Below are 20,199 nucleotides of genomic sequence, written 5' to 3'. Positions count from 1 at the left end.
ACTATAGCCAACTAGCCTATCCTTAATTGCAATCCTCTCATGGACCCAAGTTTGACTTAAAAGCATCCCAAACCAGTGTCTGCTAACTCCGATTCCAAGAAGAAGAGCACTAAGAAGTAGGCCATTTGACTAACATTTCACTTGGTCCTTCTATAGAAAGTTATTATGATGTATAAATCAAATTGGTGATTTTTTGGTATGAGTTGAACGTTTTCTATTCTTGGTGAATTTAGTCAATGCTATAAGAAAGATTTAGTTCTAATATTGTTGTTCCATATCTCTTTTATTCCCGAGCTTTGTATGTTAACTGCCTTTTTACTCGCATTTCGTCTAAAATTAACCAGTTTCTATCCAAATGCTACTTGTGTTTGAAAGAAAGGCTAAGTTGCTCGGACTCTTCACATGTCTATGGGTGCTTGTCGGATTCTTCAAAAATAGTGTATTTTTGAAGGATCCAACACGGGTGCGGCAATATTTTTGGAGACTCCTAGAAACTTAGAAGAATGAAGCTCAAGTATTACTTTTCATGTTCTGGTTGACAGCCTCTATGACAGAGATCAAAGAAATTAAGACCCAAAAGCACAAAAAGATGACACAATTTTTGCTATCACTGCTGATTGTAGACATCCAGTAAGTCCTCATTTAGTTCTGCAGCTATTGACCATTATGTCTTTTTGAAGCATTATAAATGGACATATTGTTGGTGTTGTTTAGTTTTCACTAAGTTCCTTAATTTATCAAACTAATTTTTCTTGTGCATTTGTTATTTCTTCTGCATTGGATGATCTTTCCTTGAAACGAGGGTCTATGGAAAAAAACTCTCTACTTTGGTAGGTGTAAGGTCTTTGTACACTCTACCCTTCCTAGATGCCACTTTGTGGAGGAGTTTTGATATATTCATAAGTCTAATCTGTTTAGTCACAAATTTGAGACTATAGATTTGAATTACATAATTTGTACTGATTATAATTCGCAAGATGACGAGGCAGCAGACTAATTTAACAGAGCTGCAGTTTTAGCTCTAAAGATAGATAAAAATGCAGATTGTTAAGCAGCAGAGACACATTTTGCAAATACTGGAGAAGTCTTTGGCAAGAGAGTTAGATATTGAGAAGAAACTTAATGAATCTTGACAAGTTGAAGAAGAATTATAAATTTGGTTACAGCAAGAAGCTCTCCGCATGGAGGAAGAAATTGAAGATTCTAAGCAAAGGTTGTTTGAGGGAGAGAATGCTAATGAAGTCTTCTCAAGAATTTCAAAAGAACTACTGGGGATCGACTCCAGATAGCACATTTAATTCGAATGGTACTGTTCAGAGAGAGAGAGCCACTTATAATCTAAACATCAAGAACTAGAGGAACATTTAAAGAAAAAGACAACTTACTAGGGAAATCTAAAAGCACTTCTAATGACCTTGTGGATAAGGTTAAATCTCTTGGAAAACTGTTGGGGGACTCTGAGTTCCAGCTGTTCAATTATATTGCATCTATGAAGAAAAGTATGAGGGACTCTGAGCATCGACTTCAGCATGCAGTTGCATCTGCCGAAGCTAGTCAAGAGAAGTAGATCATGTTGAATTCTACAACCAAAGACATGGAAGACTTGATTGAAGATCTAAAATCAAAAGTTTCAAAAGCAGAAAGTTTGATGGAGAGTGCTAAAGATAAGTAAATTATCTTGTCAGAATCTAATGCAGATCTCAGTGAAGAATTAGCTTTTGTAAGGAGTAGGTTGGCATATTTGGAGGCATCGTTAGCAAAGTTGAAGAAACGAAGAAGGTTACTGCCTGAGATATTAACTTCCAAAGTAAATTGATAACTGATCTAATTATGCAATTGGCATTCAAAAGAGAGAGACTTGAAAAATAGGTTTGTCACTTCCTACTGACTCTCATTCTTGTTATGACTGGAATTATCTTGATAATATTTATAACTTCCTTTTCCTCCATTATATGTAGTTGTTCTGAGATTTTTTATCTAATTGACATGATTAATGGGCTTAAACGCTGATTGAGGACTGTACCTAATTGAATACTAGTTAAACAACGTAGTTATGTCTAACAATGATATGCCATTTGAATAATATCAACATTTTTTGTCAAAATATAATTTTATTCAGACTTTGGTGGAAGCTTAACAACTGCATATATTTAATGACTTCTAAAATGCAGTTCTTATGTGTGCGCACGTTTGTCTTATAATTGATGTGTTGTCTTTTTCCTTTTTACTTGTTTTGGCAACAATATCTATTCATTTGGTTGAGTTTGACATGTTCTCACTCTTGATTTGGTTAACTTTTCAGAGTTTGTGACCATATAGCTCACACTATAATCATTAGAAGTATTTGCTTTTAAAATATATGGATAGATCCACACACACACTCCATGCAAACACATATTATTGTTTGATAAAGATGTGTTTTAAACTTTGTGTATTCTCAAGTTTCCAATGGTCTCTACAGGTTCATAAATTCAAGTTCTATCCTTGCTATAATATTAGCACTCCTACCATTTCCAGTGGGTCCTTTCACTGAGCTAAAAACAATCAAGGTCAAGGAAAAGCCATGAAAATAGGATAAAGTAGAGAAACAATGTGTCAAGGGATGATTTGTTTCTAGAAAGTTCAATGACAAAATGGTTACAGTAGTTGAGCATAATCTGTTACTGGAAAAATGGTCATCTCACTAGTGGAAGGTTTTATTTACTTGAGCTGGGGGTATATGGAAAATAATCTCTCTACCTCCATGCTGTAGGAGTAAGGCCTGCATAAAATTCTTGCTCCTTAGTGGATGAATGTATACCTTGAAGGCTAAAATAGTAAAGGCACACCTAGCTGGTTCAGTCATCAACTTTTAAAAACTTATTAGTACTTAGTAGCTTAGATGAGTTGGAAGAAACTCCGCTGGGTACTTTGTCAGTTCTTTTGATGAACTGCAATTACTTTTTTTATTTTTCTGATTAAATTTAAAGTGGACAAGGAAATGTGCTATATGTAAATGACATGGATAGCTTGATAGATTTTATAGCTCTGTTTATCTTGGTTTGGATATAAGTAGTAGCTGGTCAAGTGAAAGCTACTTTGGTTTTTCTGTATCTTTAAGTAACCACTTGGATGCTTATTAAAGAACAATAGATAGGTATTGAAAGTTGCACCTGGTCATCTTACAAGGATATATATTTGTTTTAGGCGTTTAAATCCTAATCTATACATAAAATTTAGCGGACATCATTTAATAAACAACCTTATAACCCTAATGGCCACCGGTTAACCTTAAAACCTTATATTAGGAAACAACCTTATAATTATATAGTTGGCTACTGACAATGACATCTATTTATGGTTATTACTTAGGTGATGGTGTTGTTACCAAAGGACAGGCTATGGAATTCGTAGTATTCGTGTGGATGGCAATGATGCTCTTGCTATTTTCACCGCTGTCCAGGAGGCACGAAAAATAGTTGTTAATGAACATAAAACTGTTCTAGTTGAGGTAAACTGCATTCAATTTGAGATTGAGGCTTATGCTAGTTGTGGAAGTGTCGTTAACTGCTTCTTTTATGTTTAACAGACTATCAGGAAGCAGGTAAATTCTACTCACAGAAGAACTTTTTAAGTTCATTGTTGCATGTATAGCTTTCTAGTGCAAAATTCTAAGTATTCTAGACACATATCATCGGTATATGCTACTAGAAAACGTAGACAACTTGTTGTGCTAGGAACTGAGACAGACTTAAATAAACTCTCGAAAACACCTGCTCTTATTTTTGAAATTAAACACCTGCTCTCAACTTAAACTCTTAAATAAACTCTTGAAATTAAATATATGTGGCTTGCAATTGGGTCCAATTAAGTTCTGATCATACGGCGTTTGGACCACAATCCAATAGTTGATGTTTTCTACATAATAGCATTTTTCTTTCTTGCAGTCAAGACTCCAGGCAAAGCAGAATTCTGGTGCGGATAAGAGACATCAATATAAAGGTCAGTGGACTTGAGTTACTCCATTTCTATACGAGGCATTAAAGGTTAGCATATTTTTTTTATTAGAGTTCCCACATGTTAGACATTGGTGAGATAAGACTTCTAAATGCAGTAATTCTATTTGTGGAAGTATGTTAAAGTACGTTCATAACAAAAATGAAACAATAGCTTGGGAATATGGATTAGTTTATCTTAGGTCTATCGAAAACAACCTCGCTACCTTTGAGGGTTGGGGTAAGGTCTGCGTTCACTCTGACCTCCCCAGACCCTAGTTTATGGGAGTAAACTTGGTATTTTTTTCAGGTCACATTTTCTATTCAAATATAGTAATTTTTTTTTCTGGTTCATTTTCCCATTCTTTACTTAATTATAGTTATTTTCTTATGAAATGCAGGTAAAGGTGGTTTTTAAAGGAAACATTAGATGGATCTGTTTATGTTGTATACAACAACATAGTATGTTATTCAACTAGAGAAGATCATAGTTCAACTCACAAATCATCAAGGATATGAATAATAATGTATATTGTGATCGAGGACGTTGGAAAGCCTAGATTAAGCATGGTGTCAGTCTATTTCTCGAAGGGAACATGATGAAAATTTGTGTGTACTATAATTTTTGAGTTATTTTTATCTAACATAGTGTTTTGAGACAATCTAAATAGAATAATGATGTATAATATGACTAGTGGATGTATGAGAATATAATTGTATTTTTCAATCAAAATTTGTAGTAAATATTAATCGTATAAAATAGACAAGAATGCTATGTTTTAAACGTGTGGTCATTGGGAGCAGAGATATATATTGTGCGACTTATTTAGATGTGTATGTGCAAATTAGCATAGGCAACACTTTGTAAATGTTGCTTTAGAGAAGGTATTAATGGCTACACTTCAAAAGTGTGGTCTTAAGAAAGTAAAGACCACGCTTTTTAAGTGTTATAATAGAGATGCTACAAAAGGCTACGCTTATGAAACGTGCCCAATAGTAAAACAAAGGCAACATTTTTGAAGTGTTGCTGTAGAGGTGCTACAAAAGGCTACGCTTATGAAGTGTGTCAATACCAAAACAAAGGCAACACTTGTAAGTGTAGCTTTATCAAATAAAAGAGTTGCCAATGACTAGCTACAAAGCGTGGACTTTATACCTTAATGGTGAGCTTTTTAAGTGTAGCTGATATGGCAACACTTGAAAAGCGTGGCCTTTGATCAAAGGTTACGCCTCTTTAGGCCACCCCCCAAAAAGTGTTGCCTAAAGTCCAAAAGTGTAGCCTTTGATCAACATATCTCTCATTTCACAGTCAAAAATCAAAGATGTCAGGCAGAGGCAAGGGAGGTAAAGGATTGGGCAAAGGAGGAGCCAAGAGGCACAGGAAAGTATTGAGGGACAACATCCAAGGAATCACCAAGCCAGCAATTCGTAGGCTCGCTCGTAGGGGTGGTGTGAAGCGTATTTCTGGGTTGATTTACGAGGAGACTCGTGGTGTTCTGAAGATCTTTTTGGAGAATGTGATTCGTGATTCAGTGACATACACAGAGCACGCTAGGAGAAAGACTGTTACTGCTATGGATGTTGTTTATGCCCTCAAGAGGCAAGGAAGGACTCTTTATGGATTTGGGGGTTAGGCTTTGATGAAATTAAGGTAGAATTTGTAGATTTGATGATGTAATTCTCAATTACATATTCAATGAAAGGAAACTTGCTTTAGTCATTATTTCAGTTTCTTTCCGTCATCTACGCTCTTTGCTATTCAGTTTCCTTTATTAATTTTGATTGAAAGTTTTGTTAATTATATGTTGGGGGCATATTTACTGGCGATTTAATTTTTCCAGCTCTGGATATTACTCCTCCCTTTTTATCTTTTGTTTGATGGTAATGGATATTACTCCTACCATTTCAAAAGATAACTCACTCTTTTTTATAATCTGTTGTTGTTGTTTTTTTAAAAATAACCCAATCTTCTTTTGATATTATTTTTAGGTAAGACTATAAGATTCAAAAACGGTTTTTTATTTTTAAAATTTTATGTAAAGTTAAAATAAATCATTCTAAAAGAAAATTGGGGAAGCACATAATTTTTTTTTATTAAATTTCATATCAAATTATAATATATCATTCTAAAGGAAAATGGAGGGAGTATATAATAACAAGGATTGTTTGAATAACAGGGGGCGATCTACACTATAGTCAAAGGGTTCATTTGAATCCTCTTTGGTGGAAAATTATGTTATATATATTGTTAAAATTATTTTTTATATATGTTTATTAGTTATTTAACCCCCTTCAATTAATTTTTATATTCACTTATGACCCTATTTAGCAAAGATTCTGGCTCTGTCACTGTTGAATACTAACCTGTTGTTAAGGAAATTATTCGCGAGTTTAAGATTTTTGTATCAATTGATTTGTTGAAATAATATAGAATGTGTGAAAATAGTGAAATGATACTTGACATATTCACAAATTAGGAACTTCTGCGTAACGAATTTTCAGATGAATGGAGTTATAACCTTAAGAAACTTTTGCTTTATTGCGAAGACAGCGAATAAACACTTTGAACTAAATTGAGTACTTATTAAGGTATCCATATCCTTAATTTTAGCTTCTATCTATTTTTGATTAATTGTTCATAATTTATGATAGATTAAATTAATACTAGAGAAAAGATCAAATTTATCCTTTTATTCTAAAAAATTGGCTAAGCATATCATTCGTTATTTTAGGATCAAATTTATCTCACTTTCATACTTTGGGGATTCTTTACTTTGAAAAATTGACTAAATATATCATTCGTCATATTTTGGGATCAAATTTACCCTCGATTTTATATTTTGAAGTCATATTTATCTTTGTTATTAAGAAAAGTTTTCACTTGTATCCTTCAATTAATAGAAAAGCCTAAATCAACATTAAATTGTCTAATTTTTAAAAGGGTAACTTACATATATCTCTGAATCTTTAAGTGATACCATTACATAAAATTCCAACTATTTTGTTAATTACATTTTATCCCGATTTTTTTGAAATGGTGATACATATGTTATATGGTGATACATATAAAAAAGTGATACGTTTGAAACTAACAAGATATTTATTTAAAGAAATAATAGATTCTCTTTTATTCATTGTATTTTTTTATTTAAGGAAAGATATCTAATTTTTACCCTTTTTTAGATTTAATTTTGGTGTTTTGATTATGTTTCTCTTTTTTGTCTTTAATTATGAAAGATATAATTTTTTTTTGTATTTTTTCTCCTTTTTAATCTTTAATTTCGTCTTTAGTTTGAGTCTGTTTTTTTAGATTTAATTTTAATTATGTTTCAATTCTACTTTTAGTTTTTTTTAAAAAAAATATTATTACTTTTGTTTATAGCATTGACTACACCATTACCTTTCATTAATACTATATGAATCACCATAATACCATGTATATGAATCACCCAATAATTGAAATAAATAATTGTATCTACCATATGAATCACCATAATACCATATATATCACTCATTAATATCATATGAATCACCCAATAATTATATTTACCATATGAATCAACATAATACAATATGTATCACCCATTAATATCATATGTATAACCCATTAAAATCATACAAAATGTATCTATCGTATGAATCATCATAATACCCGTATAATGATATCATATTTATAATTCATATGAATTACCAATAAAAAAATAAACATGTATGAATAACTAAATAAATTTATATATGTATCAATAGATTTTTTTTTTAAAAAAAGGGAGATATTTTAGAAGAGGAAAAAAAAAATTGCATGCATTAATGGAGGAGAAAAAATCAGGAAGGAAGATGATTTAAGTATTAATGGAAGAGAAAAAAATCAGGATGGAAGATGATTTAATTGTTAATAATTAGGGAGATATTTTAGGGAAGAAAATATTTAATGAATTAATGGTGGAGTAAAAATAGGATGTGGGGTTTTCTTCATACGTATCAAGAGTAAAGTTGAAAAATGAAATTTTATGTAAATTTTTAAAAAGTAAGAGATATTAGGTAATATAATTTCTTAAGTATGAGATTTGTGTAATTTATCATTTTTAAAAATAAATCACACCCTAATCTAATTCGCTCGATGCCTCGATCCAATCTATGAAAAATACACAAACAAATATACCCCTTCATTAATTCTGTCAGTCGAATTTTTTCAACGAATAAAAATACTTCTCTTTCAACATGCAACGCTGGTAGATTATTTACAAAAGAACAAAACGTAAAATAAAATGAGATAACGGAGAATCATGAAACTGGAGAAAATGTCTATTACGAACTTTGTTCTTGTTTGAGTATGTTCAAATTTTGAAATTTGATATGCAGTTCTATGTGCATCTGCATTCTAGAACTAGTGAATAAGTTTTTAAAGCAAATGACATGATGAAAAAATTTATATAGATTTAAATTGTATATAAAGATATATGAATAAAGAGATGTCATTATTGACGCTGGGGTGTACAAACCAAACTGTTAAGTCAAATCGAACCGATGAATCAAACCAAACCGAGGAAAAAAATCGACTTATGGTTTGATTTGATTGGTTTGGTGTTAAAAAAAATCGATCATTCTTGGTTTGGTTTGGTATTAGCAAAAATAAAATCAAACCGAATCTGAATCGAACCGACATAATACATATATAATTTTAATTTTTTATACGTAAAAAAATATTACTTATAATCTACTTTCTAATTACTTTTATAACTTTTTTATATTTAGAAAATAGATATATATTCTTGGACCTTTAGTTATAATATTTAGGGAAAAGGACATGAACTGACCATTTTAAAAAGAAATAGCCCACACTATGAAAATATGGATAATCGGAGATGTTTTGATGCATGTAAAGATAAAAAAAAAAAAAAGAATATGTCAATAGATACTCTTTTATACCAGATTGATACACATTTTTTAAAAGAGAGAAGGGGAACCTTTCCATGCACATACAGTCTCTATACCCAATTGATACTCTTTTATACCAGTTTGATACACTTTTATACCACATTGATACACTTTTTCAAAAAAAAGAGAAGGAGAACCTATGGATGCATATACAGTCTTTATACCCATTTAATACATTTTTATGAAGGGAGAGGGAATTCTTTGCATGCACATGCAATTCTATACGCATTTGATACTCTTTTATACCACATTGGTACACTTAAATTCAACATCAGATATCTACTGACCTCCGTATTTTATCATTATTGAAAGTAAAACTGAAGTTGAAGCCATTATTTTGTATAACTTTTGACCAAATTTACGATGGGAAAAAATTATAGGATGCTAAATGAATGCAGATTTTTGGAGATTTTATACAAAATTTATGGAATAAGAAAGATTAATTGAAGTATCGAAAAAGGTAAAAGAATGGAGGTTTGGGAGTTTGAATGAAAAGGAAATTGTAAATGAAAAGCAAAGAAAGAAAGAGAAAGTTACTTTAAGGACATTTTCAATTATGTTTAAGCGTATGACAGTGAAGGTTAGCTAGAGAAATTAGTTTGTGGCTATTTATAGAATATTTAATTTTGAGTGCTATTTTTATGATATTATTTCAGTTTTAGGTGTTATTGCTGTCATTTCCCTAATATTTATCCATTAGTAACAGATTAATACAAAACTCAATATTAATATAAAAACCTATAACTCTTCAATTGCTTCACTTTACATTTTACTTTCCAAGTTTTCAGAGAGTTCTCATTATTTCCTCATCTTACTTTTCTCATTCTCCTCATTCGTCAAGTTTTGATTTAGATTTGTTTCTTTTTTTTCTCTTTTTTCTCGTGGAATTATGTTATCGTTAATTATTTTATGGAGTTACATTTTTAATAAGTTATCTCCAATTCTTCATTCTTCTTTATGTTCACATTTTATGTGAAGGAAACTTTCAGACAAACTATTGTGACTAGTGACTTACAAATTAAACCACTGAGTATCCACATAATGTTACTTTGAGAGATAGTAGTTTAAAAGTCTTAGTAATTTGCAACTTAATTTTAATTGGAACTACTCTATGAACATTGTTTTTTTTTTTTCATCTTTTTATTGAAATCATTTAATTTTTTCTTCAATCACATTATAATTGTAAAAAAATTGAGAAAAAAACCGAAAAAACCAAAAAAAATCGATTAAAACCGATTGTATATTGGTTTGATTTGGTTTATAGATTTAGAAAATGGACATTGTTGGTTTGGTTATATTTTAATGAAAAACCGAACCAACCCGACCTATGTACACCCTTAATTGACGCATAGGGAGACCTCTTAACTCAATCATCTACAGAATTATTTAATGAGTCTAATTTATTGCATTTGATCGTCAAGTGTCATTTTTTATGAGTTCTGCACTGATGCAGATTCACGAATTGAGAGAGTGATATATTTTGTGTTTGCACTGATGCAGATCAATTTTTTCATGAGCTATGCCTTGATAAATATTAGTGGCTTAATCTTGTTGAAAAAATTTGACTAACAAAACTGAAAGGAGGTATATCTACTTGTGTTTTTTTGTGGCTCGAGTTGGATCAGACGGGTTAGATTAAGGTGTATTTTATTTTTTTAAAAATGAGGCATTTAACATTTATTTGAGTTTTTCTATTAAAAAATGATACATATGAAAAATTTCTTAACTACGAGGATAAATTTGGCCTCAAACTATGAAATCAAAGATAAATTTGACCCCAAAACATGACGAAGAGTATATTTAACCAAATTTTCAAAGTATGAAGGTAAATTTGGTCCTAAAATATGACAAAGAGGATAAGTTTAACTCCAATGTATGACAAAGGGTATATTTAGCCAATTTTTTAAAATAAATTTCATTTGTCTGAAACTTAATTTTAGATTCTATTCATATTTATGTTGTGAATTTGTTCACAATACAGATTGACAATTTATTTTGTTACATGTTATGGTGGGTGAGTAACTATCATCATTTTGTCTGAAACTTATGTTTAGCTTTTCTTTTTCTACTCGTATCTATATATGACGGATTGACAGTTTTTTTTGTTACATGTTATGCGGATTAGTTTAGACTCGATATCATTTTTATTTTGTTAAATTGTTCGCAAGTTATCATATTAATAAGACTTAATTCTATCATCATTCACATATCTTCGTAAATTATGATGAATTTACATATATATAATGCCTATAAAATTCAAAAGAAGTATTTTTCCAAATAAATAGTAGATGTTTAAAAACTTCTAATTGAAATTGTAACAAACAGTACGAAATATTTGAAGTAGAAGTTGATTTTTAAAATTTGGCATAAATTTCACTTGAACATTGTAAAAAGGGACTCCTTCTGATATAAAATAAATGAATTTTTATCTCAATGTACACATATTAAGGAAAATAAATTAAGACATAAATTGTATTTTATTTTCGTGTTTACTTTTTAGATATTATCAAATTATTTTTGAAATTTCAGTTATATTAAAATAAAGTCAATTTATTCTCTTTAAACTCATAACCTAGAGAGTGTAAATAAAGGATAAAATTGAAAGAAATTTTCAATATATCACTTGAAGAATGAACAATTCACTTATTTTAGACATAAAAATAGGGTCAATATTTCAAATATTAAAATGATAATGGCCTTGATGGAGGGTAAAATATTAAAAATAAGGATGACATGATTCAGATATGTGAAAAGTGGATGAAGACAATGGAAGAGTGAGAAGGTGACTACGTATGAGTTTAGAAGAGAGATAAATCAAAAAAGTATTAAAAAAAGATGATTAAACATAATATGATATCCTTTTAATTTTTCGAGAACAAAATCTAAGGCAAGAGATTATAAATAATGCTGATTAGAGTGAAAAGTTAATAGATAGCTAAACACCGTCTCACTTTTTCTTTCGCAATAATTAATTGTTGTGTCAATTATTAACAGTTTTTTCTTCTTTTAATCATATTTTTTTTGAATTGTTTTAAATTAGTTTTTGTTGAGCCAAGAGTCGATTAGAAACACTCATTCTACTTGCATAAGATAGGGAAAAAGGTCAAATTTACCTCTCTACTTTGAAAAATCGATTAAATATATCTTTCGTCATATTTTTGAATCAAATTTACCTTCTGTTTAAGAAATTGACTAAATATATCCTTCTTCATAGTTTGGGGCTAAATTCACCCTCGGTGTCATACTCTGTGGTCACATTTACCCTTATTGTTAAATAACTCTTTACTTGTATTCTTCCTTTAAAAGAAAAACTCAAATCAATGTTAAATGACTTTTTAAAAAAATTATATGCACCCTGCTCCAACCATCTGATCTAACCCATAAAACAGACATAAACAAATATACCCTCCCTCAATTTTGTTGGTCAAATATAATGCCCTTTTTAAAATGACTTAAAATTACTGAGCGAGATGTGCGATGGTGGGGTGCGACGATTCGTCGGTCCTGACCGTCGCACCTGGGCCAGAACCTCACTTTCTGTCTCGACAGCGACGGTACGGTGCGACGGTCTGTCGCTAGTCCGATGGCCCATTGGCCCTCTCCGTCGCACCTGGGCGATTCCACTGCTTTCTGGAAAAGGCTATATCTTTCTACTCCGATACCAAATTTTGACAAAAAAAAAGGTATCGTTTGAAAGATAACTCAATTTTCCACACGATAAGAAGTCATTTTCAGAAAAATTCAGCAAGATTATATCACTAATCACTTGAGAAATCTCTTCTCAATCTTTTAGGGCTGAAATTTCACTTCACTTGACACGCTCTAAGGCTCAGACTACGAGAAAACTTTGCGGGGTTTTACACACACGTAGGAAGAACGATTCGTTTTCTAGTTTAGAAATATACGGGGTATTACAATATCTCTCCCTTGAAACCATTCGTACTCGAATGATGGGTAAGAACTTATTGAAAAGTTAAAGTATAGAATAATGTGTCTTCTAACAAAGAATATAACTGAGCTGAAACTTTAGAAATTCTATCATGAAGCTGATTTCTTAGCTGAATTGACTTCCTGACCATCCGAAAACTGATTCATGCTAGGAGTTTAGAACTCACTTGAGATTTCCATGATACACTCATTAATATAGAACTGCGAAGTGATAAATTATTCAGGCACAAATCATGAGACAATGAGACTAAGATTGTACAAGGAGTGCTACACTATCTGAGATGGTAAACTTGGAAAACCGAGGTTATGCTCTGAGCACTTACGAACTGATTCATGACTAAATAGCTAAATCTTAAACATTATGCTTGGACTAAACTGAATTTGCAACTGGCATGGACGTGAATGAATTACCTCAAGAATAGGAAAGATAGAAAACCAACGAAACTTGTCTGTCTGATTACTAAACTAAATTGCTGGCTATATGGATTGAATTATATTAAAAGCTTATACTCAACTGGAATATTTCTTCAGCACTCTTAGCAAGAATTTATAATAACATTAAGAAAAAAGAATCTTGGGTATGATCTGAGTGAGATATCTGAAGAAGGAATTCTCAGTATAACTATAACTTTGTGACATGGAACATAGGCTTCTTAAACATAAACTAGTTTAGAATTTTCAGGCCTTAGACAATGCAACTGCTAGTTTTTTTCAAGCTCAGAAACACTCCTCAAATACTCTTTTCAACTACACTTTTTCCCCTTTAATACCATGCTCTCTCGGGTTCATATAACTTCATATACTAATGTCTGATCTGAACTAAATTCTCTGACCATGTTCAAGCCTAACTTAAATCACAACTTACTACACATAACATTATAACACTAGTATAAACCATGAATTTAATACCCCAAGCATTTTCACAACTTTTCCTTTCTAAGATGATTCCTTTTATCACTTCAATGACTAACTCTAAACTCTTACTATGGATTCACTGGTGCATAGAGCATTCCTCCACTTACATCCCAACACGACATTCAAGCCTATCATTATAACCACATATGAGCTTCAAGGCAAACACTCATAAAGGCTTACTCCTCCTAGTCTCTAAACCTCTATCAACAACAACATTCTTGCACTATTCTTAAGAATATACAGACAAATTTTCAACTAACTACGACATTTATCAAGGACTTGTCCTCAATCTTACCTCACACTTATAGCCTTATCTAAAACGGGCATACAACGATCTTTTCTCAACAATAAATATTTACTCTCTCCCATCTAAATAACTGTTCATCATCACTATCTTAACGTAGGAAGAGGTCACATAAGGGCTAACACATAAGGACCTGAATCACAAAAGAATACTATATATAACTTTAACACTTAACTGAGGCCTGAGAAATAGAACGTCAAAGGTATAGATTCGTTATAGAGATCTAAACTGAGCGCATATATGATATAAACTGGATTTCACTAGGATCATGAGTTTTTGAGAATTGATCATACTCTGGAACATGAGTTCATACTTATCATGAGTGGTTCAACATAAGATTGAAGTTCATAGATTTCTGAGGAATGACTCGAATCATAGATTGAAGTTGTTACTTACTAGGAACCGATAATGGATTTGAGTACATATGAAGTGTATAAGCATTGGTCTTTGGCATGGATCTGTCACACATGACATGAATCTGATGTGATAAAGATTGAAATCCAAGGAATACTCTAGAGGAAGAAAGGATCAGTAGCTCATCGCAATTCTTGTTGACATACAACATAATCTAACTTTCAAAACTTGGTTTGGTTCTTCACTCTACCATCTCCCCCTTAGATCAAAGATGACATTCTAAGTCTATGGAACCCTTTACTAACTCTAATCTAAACTGCAATCCCTTTACTCTAGTCTAGGCATAATAATACTCATAAATAATAAACTTCCCCTGAAAGACTGCATCTTAAAGGGTAAAACCCACTGCTAATACTTCATTCTAAGATACAACTCTATCTTTCTATGTCCCCAGTATTTACCATCTAATAACTTGAACACTTACTAACTTAGAATCTTCAGAATTATCACCATACTATGAGTTCACACCAACTAGTTCTTCAACTCTACTTTCTATTAGCTCAATCTTCAAAAACTCAACTTAGGTTCCAACACTTAACACGGATATCTTCAACCCTTAATGAACCATACTACTTCCGTCATAGCCTACCAATATCGCATCTCTAAACTTATATCTCTAGACTATGAGAATCAAGACCATAACAAAAGGCTCAACACTATCCATCAAAACTCCTTAACTTGGCTATTTAGAGCACCATATACCATCTAACTAGTCTTTCTCCACCTAGCAACTCAACGGTACTACTAGCCACATACAACATGTCATAATCCTTGAAAATAATGCAGCCCCATATTACCTTGGGCTTACTTCTACATTATTCATACAACATCATACTTAATCTTAAATCAGTAAACTTACATTCTTGCATTCACTGTTTCAAGCTTATTGGTTCACCTACATACAACTAGCACCACTAACCAGGGAATCGTTATTTCCACCTTGATGATCATCTACTATTCAAACTTAGTGTCTAGTGCTAGGCATGATTAACAACAAAACCTCATATACTATTCTCACTTGGAACCGGTAAAATAAAGAATCAAGAAACACTAGCCCACTAAAATCTCATAACCACAATAATTGATCAATAATCTTATGGCCTATCTTATTTACAATCCATCAACGCATCCTCCTTCTACACATCATTACTATCTACCCTTTTTATGCAGCTAAACTTAGTTCATAGCTCTATAAGTTTCAACTAAAATCTCTCTTGCAATCTCAGAGAAGCCTAAATTAACAAAGTTCATCCACCAAGCACCTTTATTAATAACCTATACTTTTCTTTCACAGCAAACCCCGTCAACAACTCTTTTCATACTTCAAGCAAACAACAATTCACCTTAAATAGTAACTCCTTCTCTACCTTCTACTAAACTAACATACAAGGACATACCATTTCATTACTAACTCAATCATATGTAAAATGATTAGGATATACGTATATTCAATAAGTCGTAGTTACCACTCTTCTTGTCAATACCCTTTAAACCCCCAGTTCCAACCAACACAAAAACAACAAGGTGAACAACAAGTTGCTAGTGAATCGAAATAGGCCTCACACGGCTTTACTAGACTTTGATTTTTGTGTTTTGAACAAGAAAATGAGATCAATAACAAGGCAACTATGCTAGTGAATCAAAAGATCCCCACACGGCTTCACTAGACTTTTAGTTTCAACCAACACAATGATAACAAGATTACAAGAGATAGAAACTTGACACATAATATTCAATGATATAAAAATACACATCTTACTCTATCTTAACTGATCGACTCATAAGAATGAGGGCATAACTTTAAATTTGAGGGACTTATAACACACTAGAAGGCTCCTCTCAAGCTGTTTTGTGAGACTTCTGAAAACTTCTTGCTAGCAAGTCTGAGAGCATTATCAGGGGAGAAACTGGAACTTGTTAACCATGCTATCTCAAGAATAATACATGGGTAGGGAAGTATATATTTACATTATAGATTCTGAGGAATAATCTGAAAGTACCACTGACTTGGGCTTAGTGCATGACTTTTATGAACACGAATAAAGCACTTCAATCTTCGGAACTCAAAAGTATTGATCGGATACTTTCTAGCTCGCCTACAATCCCATAACTATCTATGGAGACTGTCTGAGAAAGTACTATCTATAAAGATTTAAACTTGACTATTTCTGATGTCCTAAAAATAAGGCGGAGATGGCCTGAATAGAGTAGGATAAGAATCTGTATAAGCTTCTTAGAGAAAATTTCTATAGCACAATTTGAGACTTGAAAGAATGAACATATTCCCTAAATGCCTTGTATCCTCTCAAAGAAAAGTACAGACGTCTCTGTACCATTTCGCAAGATTCTACTAGACACGACTTCACAGACACCCTAGGACTCTTGAACTCTGTGCTTTGACACTAAGTTTGTAACCTCCAAAAAATGAGTCTCGAGAAGTCATATGGTGCTTAAGGTCACAAGTGATCCCAAGCTAACCTTTCTACTAACATATTTACAAGCAACTGAATAAAATACATAAATATGAATAAAATAAGTAAAAACATAAAAACTCTTCTGAACTGGATCAATACAAATCTGAATTTATAAGATTACAACTCTGCTGTTACAAACCAAACTAAAACTGAATACATCAACACTACTAACTGCCTATGAAGCCTTTACTAGTACTGACTATAGGTAGTTGGGTCATGACTCCCAACTATCTAAACTCAATACGACTGAATAAAGAAAATACAATACGTCTCAAACTGTATAACTGACTCGAGCCCTTGAATCAAAATGACTCATCACCTACAAACTGAAAGCTGCAAACTGACTGAATATAATGTATGCGCTACAACTTATACCTATATTATGAGACAATGTAGCACATAGACATATATGTGGATCAGTACTTTGAGGATGTACTGAGTATATGGGTGTGTATGCAATAGTTAAATAATATCATCAATATTTATAGAAATCATGCATGCTGATATAAATGACTCACATAGCTTGAGCAAAAACTAAAATCTAAATCTCATGAATCATGAATAAGGAAGCATGTAGTGTGAATCTCGTGAGTCATTACACTTTATTCTAAAATCTGTATCCTCTTCATGTTCTCAAATCTTGTTAACTAGATAAAATCTTAAAATAATAACTTTTAGGACATACACTTTAATCTTATGAAAATAAGGGACTTCTTTTGAAACTTAAGAATTACAACACTTTAGGAAACTTAGGACTTGGGACTCAAAGACCGTAACACTTTTAAAGACTTTGGGACTTAAAACTTTGGAAATCTTCAAATATTAACTTTCAAAGGATATACTAAGACTTTAAATCTATAAACTATTTAAATAGTAGGGGTCTTCTTTTGAAACTTAGAGATTTCAGAACTTTCAGACTTTAGAACTTTGTAACTTTGGGATTGGGAACTTGGGAATTCTCAAAAATCAAACTTTCAACAAATATGCTTTTATCTTAATTAGAGTAGGGGATTGCTTTGGGAGTTTCTTCTAACCGACATAAACCATATCAGCTGACATGAAGTCCAACGTCTTGCCCACGTTGGGGAGAATTGTTCTACCCTTGCCATCAGAATAGAACCTTAACTTTAGTGATCACTTTCTTAACCCACTTGGGGCAAATAATAATCCTATGGTGGCTCGTAGTTTTGGGGCATGAGACCTTGGAATCATACCCAACTCGGTGCTAAATACTACTTCCATACTTAAGCTCAGAACTTTTAGGAAATCCACCTTACAATAATTCAAGGGTCTATAATAAAGACCAAATATACTTCTCTTGACTTTAAGCCATAATTAATGTGGATCCCTATCTTAGCTTAGACCCAAAAGGTCAAATCTTTTAAAAAAAATTGAAAATTTCTTAGCTATGGGGTACTTATGACCCAAACAATCTTGAACAACAATCTTTTCTTGAAACTTCATTGGACTATCATCAATAAGCTTTAAAACTTTAATAGCATGGAAATATCAATACACTTCTTGAAACACTTTAGAAAGTATCAACAATTCATTCTTGGACTTAAGGCATGCATATTCTTAAAGGATCACAATTTCACAATAAAGCTTAATTCATGACACCAATTTTGGAAACACTTGAAAATATCACATCAATATAGGAATGTGCAATTTATAGCAAGAATTATCAATTCAAATCATAAATAAGCAAAATAATCATGCAATTCAAGACTTGAACAACTTATCAATTCATATTCTCAAAATAATATAATTTATGTATAGACGCACTTGCAAAAACATAAAATTCATTTATAAAAGTCGAATCTTTGGGCACAAGAACGAAAGAGTTGTTCTTGTTCAAACCCCACATACCTTAGATTAGGAACTTTGGATGAACTCTTGCTTTTGGGATGCTATTTGCGACTTTGAACGGTTATTCTTGATGCTCTTGCTTTGGGGATTCCAATTCTTGAATTAATTTTGAAAAGTGACGATGAAATCTTGAGTTATCTTGAACTTTGGGTTGAAACCCTAGGATGTGTTCTAGAGAGAATTTGAAGAGAGTAACTATATTTTGGTGTTTTGATTTGTTTACTGACTTCATAGGGTTAAGAAAGAGGAGTTTATGTGATTAATATATCATAAAAACATTTAGAAGTGATTAGGGACGGTTTAGGGGTGTCAAATGACTTAGTTGCCCTCGAAATAACTCAAAAACGAAATGTCCAGGTCGTTGTGCCATGGGGGTTTGCATCGCACAAGCTATGACAAACTTTAAGGTTTGCGTCGCACTCCCTATGACACACTTTATAGTTTGCGTCGCACACCCCTTTGCAAAGCCATAACTTTTTACTCGGGTATCAAATTTTGGCAAAATTGGTATCGTTGGAAAGCTAATTCGATTTCATACAATTTGGTGGGTCTAAATATGCCAAAATACCACATATACATCAAGTTATGCTCGTTCAAAAATGACTCTTGAAAAATCAAACACTAAAACTTGAAGGATTCAAAAGCTCTTAGCTTACATTACCTTAAGTGACTCCTATGAACACGTTAAACACATCATAAGCTCTCTTATCACTAGTATACTCATCGTAAGTCATGTACTCAAAGATGAATTACAATATTAGAGGTTGCACATGTAGGAAGAACGGTTCGTTTTCTAGTTTAGAAGTATATGAGGTATTACAGATATTATATAATAGTAGTAGAAAATGACACATCTATCCAAACGTTATAAGTATTTGTATAAATTAGAGTTTGAAATTAGTAAAGATGGGCAAGAAAAATGTGAAGATTAAGAGGACAACTTTGGAATAAGTCAATATTATAAGGGCAAAAAAGTAATTTACTTGGTCAATTGTGAATATATTATAAGCTAGAAAAAAATAAGTAGGAAATACCAAAATTTTATTTTAAACTTTTTTTTAAGCCAAAATTATTTTTCCTAAGCAATTTTCAAAATTGTCAAACACTTCTAAAAGATCAAAATGGCTTAAAAGTCATTTTAAACAACTTATAATCTCTCCCAAACACCCTCTTAGAGCCCATTTGGATAGTTGAAAAAAAGTGGCTGAAAAAAGTTCTTTAAAAGCGTTGAACTTGTTTTAAAAATAAACATTTAAGTGTTTGGATAAAAGTGCTGAAACTGAAAAAAAGTTATTGATGTGTTTGGTAAATAATACTTTTAAGCATTTTTTTTGGTCAAAGTGACTGAAATACCCTTATAGCTGTT

The 20,199-nt window shown here is 31.9% G+C and overlaps 1 protein-coding gene across 1 annotated transcript in view; it reads left to right on the top strand.

The window, feature by feature from the left end:
* Positions 1 to 5,243: 5,243 nt before the first annotated feature.
* The window catches only part of LOC107873517 (histone H4), an 18,025-nt gene continuing 3,069 nt past the window's right edge, over positions 5,244 to 20,199 (top strand). The window contains exon 1 of the mRNA XM_016720385.2: positions 5,244 to 5,663. Coding sequence (XP_016575871.1) covers positions 5,297 to 5,608 — 312 coding nt within the window. The 5' untranslated portion in view covers positions 5,244 to 5,296 and the 3' untranslated portion in view covers positions 5,609 to 5,663. The remainder of the gene's footprint in view (positions 5,664 to 20,199) is intronic.

This window comes from Capsicum annuum, chromosome 6 (genome assembly GCF_002878395.1).
Source record: "Capsicum annuum cultivar UCD-10X-F1 chromosome 6, UCD10Xv1.1, whole genome shotgun sequence".
NCBI classification, from domain to species: Eukaryota; Viridiplantae; Streptophyta; class Magnoliopsida; order Solanales; family Solanaceae; genus Capsicum; species Capsicum annuum.
This window is presented reverse-complemented; position numbering and strand designations above follow the sequence as displayed.